Genomic DNA, 7,744 nt, shown 5'->3' on the forward strand with positions numbered 1-7,744 from the left:
GCTAGAAGCAGCCATGGCAAAGCAGTACGACTCAGTGGAGTGCCCTTTTTGTGACGAAGTGACCAAATATGAGAAAATTGCCAAGATTGGCCAAGGAACCTTCGGGTAAGGCTGGGCCCCGAGGGGCCGGGAGCTCTGGGCCTGCAACTTCTAGGGCCAACGTCGGGGCGTTCAGAGCTCGGCTCGGGGTGGTCGGGAAGCCTCCGATCCCCTGATTGTCCCCTTGTTTGGCGAGGCGACGCGGCACGCCGTATTCGGTCCCGGCCTGCCGGAGCCGGCTAGTGGGACGGAGCCCGGTCCGGGGTGGAGGGCGGGGAGCGTGGTAGAGACGCCCCCCGGGGGAGCAGAATCTCCCGGCATGGGGCTTGGGTGAGGAAGGGGGAATCGAGGGAAGGTCGCAGAGGCTGGGCGAGAGACTCTGGACACCGAGTGGCGGGGTGGCGGAGTGGCCTCGTGTCCAGGTCTCTGTTTCATCCCCGCCCTGCCCGCGCCTCTCCTGCTTTCCCGCTGCCCCTTCTCCGGTTGGGGAGGGCGGGTCCGGCTGTAGCGCCCACTGAGCCCTCAAGGGTCTCTGCTCTTTGCCCGCAGGGAGGTGTTTAAGGCCAAGCACCGCGAGACCGGCCAGAAGGTGGCCCTGAAAAAAGTGCTGATGGAGAACGAGAAAGAGGGGGTGAGTACGGGCCCATGTGGGCTGCTGCCCTGAGCGTTGAGTTTCAGATACAGATCCAATTTGAACCAGTAGTTTGGAAATTTACGTATTGCAGGAAATATGATTTTCTACCTAAATCTTTTAATTCAAAGGCTGAAGTATTTGACGTTTAATTGTTGGGCAAATATGGTTGGATCCAGGAGAGGCAGCTCGACGTTGCATGCCTAGTGTGCACTGTGGTTGTGGAAGTTAAATGCAAAATGACTTTAGCTTAGCTTTAACTTGGTTGGAAGTAAAAGGAAAACACATACACCCATTTCTTAAAACTCAGGGGAAGAGACCAGGTAGACCCTCTCTCACCCCATCAAGCTTCTCAGATCTACTTAGCAAGAAAATTGGATTTGCTCTCTTTAAGTTATGTGTGTGTGTGTGTGTGTGTGTGTGGTGCTAGGAGTAGAGCACAAAGGCCTATGCATGTTAGGCAAGCACCCTGTAACTGCAGTACTTCAGCCCTTCAGGACATTTCTTTTTTTGTGTCAGTACTGGGGTGCACACACAGGATCTCACCTTCTCTTCTAGCTTTATTTGCTCATGGCTGGTGGTATACCATTTGAGCCACTGTGCCACATCCCTTTTTGTTGGTTAGAGGTAAGAGTGTTGTCGATTTTCCTTCCCAGTCTAGCTTTAAACTATGATCCTCAGATCTCAGTCCCCTGAATAGCTAGGATTACAGGTGTGAGCCACAGGTCTTTTTTTCTGGTTAATTGGAGATGAGTGACTTGGATTTTTCTGCCCAGCCTGGCTTCAAATCACAGGCCTCCTGAGTAGCCCCTAAAACCTAGTTTAAAGAAATTTTTTCATCTTCCCAACCGACATAGAATGCATAAAGCTCAGTGGTTGAAACCATGGACGTTTGGTAAACCACGGACTTAAAGTGTTTATACCAATGTTTTAGTTGTCTCAAACCGGCTTCCGTGATGTCATACTACTGTAAACTCCCATTCTACAGGCTAGGCATCAACACTAGTTTCATAGAGCATAGTCTTACTCTGGCTCCCAGTTAGTGTCTCTTAGTGTAAACCCCAGGGGGCCCATTCTTGATTTCTCCTGTTTGCCTCTTACCACTTCCTCTGTTCTCCTCCCCAGTTCCCCATTACAGCTTTGCGGGAAATCAAGATCCTCCAGCTTCTAAAACACGAGAATGTGGTCAACTTGATTGAGATTTGTCGAACCAAAGGTAAGTCATGTGGACCTTGTGAAGAAAGGAGATATGGCACTTCTTTGTTCACACACCTAAAACTGGCTACACTTGCTGCTTTTTGGGGGGGGGGCGGGTTCCGGTTGTGGGGTTTGAACTCTGGGCCTGGGCGCTGTCCCTCAGCTCTTCAGCTCAAGGCTAGCGCTCTACTACTTCAGCCACAGTGCCACTTCCTGCTTTTTTCTTTTTTGCTTATGTGGTGCTGAGGAATTGAACCCAGGGCCTCATGCATGCAAGGCAAGCGCTCTACCACTGAACCACCTTCCCAGCCCACTTGCTTCTTCTTGACTCAGACATAGCATATTGCTCTCTTTGGTGCTCCTGCATTGGAGCAGTTCTTCCCAGAGCTTTGCATAGCACCATCCCACAGGAGGCACTTAGAATACATATTCCCAGTGAAGGAATGCACCAATGGCTGCTCTAGAGGGCATGAGTGACTAGGTGGGCTGGAGGGTGGGAGCTGGTTGGGGAAAGTGAGGTGGGGGCAGAGTTTCGACTTTTTCTTCCTCTCTTTCTACATCAGCTTCCCCGTACAACCGCTGCAAGGGCAGCATATACCTGGTGTTTGACTTCTGTGAGCATGACCTTGCTGGGCTGCTGAGCAATGTCTTGGTCAAGTTCACGCTGTCTGAGATCAAGAGGGTCATGCAGATGTTGCTCAACGGCCTCTACTACATCCACAGGAACAAGGTGAGGAGAGACCTAGGTGTGGTCTTTGTTCCCACTGCTGGGAGGAGGAGGGATGACTGAAGGACCCTGTGGGAGCCAGCTGACACCCCGCTCTTATGCCCCTGCAGATCTTGCACAGGGATATGAAGGCAGCCAACGTCCTCATCACCAGGGATGGGGTCCTGAAACTGGCAGACTTTGGGCTGGCTCGAGCCTTCAGCCTGGCCAAGAACAGCCAGCCTAACCGCTATACCAACCGTGTGGTGACACTGTGGTACCGGCCACCAGAGCTGTTGCTTGGTGAGGACACCCAAACAGGCAGAGGGGAGCAGGGGCCAAGCACCTACCTGGCCATCCTCCCACCACCACTGGAGCTTCTTAAGCCTCCAGCCCTAGGGCCTTGAGGTGCAGGAGTCCTTGGAGTTTAAGGGGCCTTTCTGGTGTGTTCTTCCCAGGGGAGCGGGACTACGGTCCACCCATTGACCTGTGGGGAGCTGGGTGTATTATGGCAGAGATGTGGACCCGCAGCCCTATCATGCAGGGCAACACGGAGCAGCACCAGCTTGCCCTCATCAGCCAGCTCTGTGGTTCCATCACCCCAGAGGTATGTGGCTCAGCTGGGTGAGACCCAGGTTCCCGTGGGATACAGAGAATCTGTTGATGGTGTCACCTGAGGAGAGGGAGTGGAATGGACGGAAATGGTGAGGAGGCGGATGGACAGGACCTAGCACCAGTTGGTTCTTGTGTATTACATTTTCTGTCGCTGTGATTGTATATCTGAGAAAAGCAACTTGAAAAGGAGCGAAGAAGAGGGGTTGAGTTGGGAGGGATCGGGGAAAATGATGAAAGTGATGATAGAGATCAAAATGTACTGGGGCTGGGAAGGTAGCTCAGTGGTAGAGCATTTGCCTTGCATGCCTGAGGTCCTGGGTTCAATTCCTCAGCACCACATAAGCAAAAGGAAAAAACCCAGAAGTGGCGCCGTGGCTCAAGTGGTAGAGTGCTAGCCTTGAGCTGAAGAGCTGAGGGACAGTGCCCAGGCCCAGAGTTCAGGCCCCACAACTGGACCCCCCCCCAAAAAAAATGCATTGTACTTATAAACTGATTGGTGAATGGTAAACCTTTTCTATAGCTACTTAAAATTATAAAAATAGGGACTGAGAAGGTGGCTCAGTGGGAGAGTGCTTGCCTAGCGTGCATGAAGCCTTGGGTTCAATTCCTCAGTACCACATAAATATAAAAAGCCAGAAGTGACACTGTGACTCAAGTGGTAGAGTGCTAGCCTTGAGCACAAAGAGGCTCAGGCAGTACCCAGGACCTGAGTTCAAGCCTCACAATAGAAAAAAAGGTAAAATGAAGTCAGGCTAGGCAAGAAAGTCTATGAGACTCCATTAAACTACTCAGAAAAAGCCAGAAGTAGTGCTGTGGCTCAAGTGGTGTAGAGTGCTAGCCTTGAGCAAAAGAAGCTCAGGGACAGCACCCAGGCCCTGAGTTCAAGCCCCAGGACAGGCCAAAAAAAATTTTTTTTTAAAAAAAGATTTTTTTTTCTAAAGTAGGAAAGAGTTGGGTGCTGATAACTCAGGCTTATAATCCTAGCTCCTCAGGAGGCTGAGATTTGAGGATCACAGTCTGATGCCAGCCTGAGCAGAAAAGTTCCTGAGACTTATCCCCAACTTACCACCAAAAAGCTAGAAGTGGAGGTTGAAAGCATGTCTCAGTTGGTAAAGCGCTAGCCAGTGAGTGAAAGTGGCAGGTCCTGAAGTCCAGTCCCTGTCTTGGATCTAAAGAAAAGGAAAAAAGCTGGAGTAAAGGCATGGCTCAAACAACAGAGCCCTAGCCTTGAGTGAGAAAGCTAAGGGACAGACCCTGAGGTCAAGCCCCCTTTATTGGTACCAGGGGGAAAAAAGAAATATTTAGTTCATGATTTGAAATTTTTACTCCATGTGGCTTAGATCTGAGGTGAGGCCAAACCTGCGTGGGAACCGGTAATAGAGAAAAGCTGCCACATCATGGCAGTCAGGAAGCGAAGAGAGGAAAGGACAGGTAGCCCCTAGCTATACTTTCCAAGGCCAGAAAATGGAATGGAGCTTGGAAGTGTCTAATCCTTCTTAATAGCACCACCATGTGGAGACTACCCTTTTAGATCAAGGGCTTTTTGAGAGTCATTAATGATGCAAACCCTAGCCCTCAGGAAGAGTTTAGTCAGTGTTGGGCTGTGATTCTGTGAAACAAATGTGCTTGGGTCTGGATGGGTGCTGTGTCTTTCAGCATGTGCCACGCCTGTGGTGGCCATTCCCACGTTTGTCTTGAAGGGTTCAGTTCTTCCTCTAATGAGGGTATATTTAGCCCTTTGGGTGCTTGAGCAGCGGGTGGGGGGGGAAGCACACTTGCCCTACCCCAACTCTCTTCTCCACACCTTCCTAGGTGTGGCCAAACGTGGACAAGTATGAACTGTTCGAAAAGCTAGAGCTGGTCAAGGGCCAGAAGCGGAAGGTGAAGGACAGGCTAAAGGCCTATGTGCGTGACCCCTACGCCCTGGACCTCATTGACAAGCTGCTGGTGTTGGACCCCACACAGCGCATCGACAGCGACGATGCCCTCAACCATGACTTCTTCTGGTCAGACCCCATGCCCTCGGACCTCAAGGGCATGCTATCTACCCACTTGACATCCATGTTTGAGTACCTGGCTCCACCACGCCGGAAGGGCAGCCAGATCACCCAGCAGTCCACCAACCAGAGCCGAAATCCAGCCACTACCAATCAGACAGAGTTTGAACGCATTTTCTGAGAGCCACTGCAGGCCTCCTGTTTCCTCTGCGTCACTGACTTGTATTGCGGAGACCAGTGGGGCATCTGAGTGTTGTCTTCCAGCACATAGTTTATTTGCTCCCCACACTGGGCACTGGGAATGACCAGCAAGTGGACTGGCGTGGAAGGAACATTGGCTGAGGCCAAGAGAGTGTGGGGCTGGGGCCACCTTGGCCCTTGGTTCCAGCACGGTGCCCAGGTAGTCTTCATTGACATTAGAAGTGGAGTGGGAGGCCTGCCGGCCAGAGACTTTATAAAAACTCACAGCTGTGGGAGGAGGGAACAGTCCCTTGCCATCCCCAGAGGTGAGAAGTTTGTGACTTGGAATTGGGGGGAATAGAGCTGGGAAGGGAGCCCAAGTCCAGCCTGCTGGCCCCGGGGCCAGGCTGCACTTGGCCTAGCCCTCAGGGGCACCAGGGCCAGTGAGGACTCTTGGTTTCTTCAATAGGAGAATTTTATTGTGCTTTGTTCAATTGTTCAGAGACATTCCTAGTTAACATATGGTCAGTTACAATTAAAAGTTGCCTTTTTTCCAGTATGCATCTGTGCGCTCCTTTTCTGCATTTAGACGCTCAGATCTTGCCCACAGGCAGGCGATAGTGTTCTGCTGGTCAGGTCACTGGAAGTCCTGACTCTTCCAATTCATCCAAGAGGACACTTGTCTTTTTTTTTTTTTTTTCCTGGGTACCTTCTAGAATACTGGTCAAGCTCCCAGAGGGCGGGTAACTGTGATGCCCTATTGCCCTGTGCCTGGCACAGGAGAAGAGTGCTGCCCTGGCAGTCCGCGGGATGCTGAGCACACAGGAGACTGGTTGGGCCCCTTATTAGAGCTGTGGCTGGGGTGGAAAAAGATGGAATGGTTGGAGTGACGAATCAACCAGGTTTGCAAAGATGGCTTAAGGGGGTGGGGATGTTTGGCAGAAAAGAGCTGGAGGAAAAGAGGGCTGGAAGGATCCAGGATTGGGGTGGGAGCTGGAAGGCCAGGACAACGTGAGGGTGCGGGGTTATTTTGAGGAACAACAGTCCCTCTGACTTGAGACTGAAATCAGTATCAGCTAGCTTAAAAGGACAGGCATTTTATGTCAGTTCTGAAAGCTACTTCTTTTTTTTTTTTGGGTCCGGTCGTGGGGCTTGAACTCTGGGCCTAGGTGCTGTCCCTCAGCTCTTCAGCTCAAGGCTAGCGCTCTACCACTTGAGCCACAGTGCCACTTCTGGCTTTTTTTCTTTTTGCTTATGTGGTGCTGAGGAATCGAACCTAGGGCCTCAGGCATACAAGGCAAGAGCTCTACCACTGAGCCACCTTCCCAGCCCTGAAAGCTACTTCTTTTTGACCAATCCTGGGTTTTGAATTTGGAGCCTGGGTGCTGAGAGCTAGCCTTGAGCTTTTGGCTGGCGCTCATCACTTGAGCTCAACACAGCTCCACCTTGGGCTTTTTGCCTCTTAAGTGGATAGAATTTCAGGTTTGAGCCATTGGTGCCCTTTCCACATCCAGCTTTCTTTCTTTTTTTTTTTGCTGGTTTTGGAGCTTGAACTCAGCCTCTCAGCTCTTTCCCTGAGCTTTTTTTTGCCCAAGGCTATCATTCTACCACTTGAGTCACAGTGCTACTTCTGGCTTTTTTTTTTTTTTTAAGTTTATTGGAGTCTTCTGGACCATCTTACCCAGAGTGGGTTTAAACGGAGATCCTCACATCTCAGCCTCTTGAGTAGCTAGGATTACAGGCATGAGTAGGTGGAGCTTAGCCCCCATCCAGCTTTTTACTGACTAGTTGGAGATAAGTCTCTTGGACTTTCCTGCCCAGGCTTGTTTTGAATCTGGATCTTTAGATCCTAATCTTAGCTAGAGTTGTGACCAGCATGAAGAACACAGAATGGCTAGAGCGGTGAATCAACTTTGTTGCACATCCTGAGTCACCTGGCTTTTTTTTAGTATTGGAGATTGCATTCAGGGTCCCCCCCCCCTTCCCCAGTGTTAGTGTTCTACCATTTGAGCCATGTTCCAGCCCTTTTATTTGCATTTTAAAAATTGTTTTTATTTTATTTATTTTTGTCGGTCATGGGGCCTGAATTCTGAGCATGGGCACTGTCCCTCAGCTCTTCAGCTCAAGACTAGCGCTCTACCACTTGAGTCACAACGCCACTTCCAGCTTTTTCTGCTTATTTGATGCTGAGGAATCAAACCCAGAGCCTCATGCCTGCAAGGCAAGCACTCTACCACTGACCCACCTTTCCAGTCCTTTTTTTTGTTTTGTTTTGTTTTATTAAGAGTTTAGATACATAGCCTAGGTTGGCCTTAAACTATCCTCCTCCCTCTACCTTCTGAGTAGCCAGGGTTACAAATTTTGTCATTATGACCAGCT

The 7,744-nt window shown here is 50.5% G+C and overlaps 1 protein-coding gene across 1 annotated transcript in view; it reads left to right on the forward strand.

The window, feature by feature from the left end:
* Positions 1-5,924, forward strand: part of Cdk9 (cyclin-dependent kinase 9) — a 19,843-nt gene extending 13,919 nt beyond the window's left edge. Inside the window, exons 2-8 of the mRNA XM_013021530.1 lie at positions 1-105; positions 589-670; positions 1,796-1,886; positions 2,431-2,597; positions 2,705-2,876; positions 3,032-3,180; positions 5,001-5,924. The exon at positions 1-105 is cut by the window's left edge and continues 1 nt beyond it. Coding sequence (XP_012876984.1) covers positions 14-105; positions 589-670; positions 1,796-1,886; positions 2,431-2,597; positions 2,705-2,876; positions 3,032-3,180; positions 5,001-5,366 — 1,119 coding nt within the window. The 5' untranslated portion in view covers positions 1-13 and the 3' untranslated portion in view covers positions 5,367-5,924. The remainder of the gene's footprint in view (positions 106-588; positions 671-1,795; positions 1,887-2,430; positions 2,598-2,704; positions 2,877-3,031; positions 3,181-5,000) is intronic.
* Positions 5,925-7,744: the final 1,820 nt, after the last annotated feature.

Source organism: Dipodomys ordii, unplaced genomic scaffold, assembly GCF_000151885.1.
Source record: "Dipodomys ordii isolate 6190 unplaced genomic scaffold, Dord_2.0 Scaffold55, whole genome shotgun sequence".
Taxonomy (NCBI): Eukaryota; Metazoa; Chordata; class Mammalia; order Rodentia; family Heteromyidae; genus Dipodomys; species Dipodomys ordii.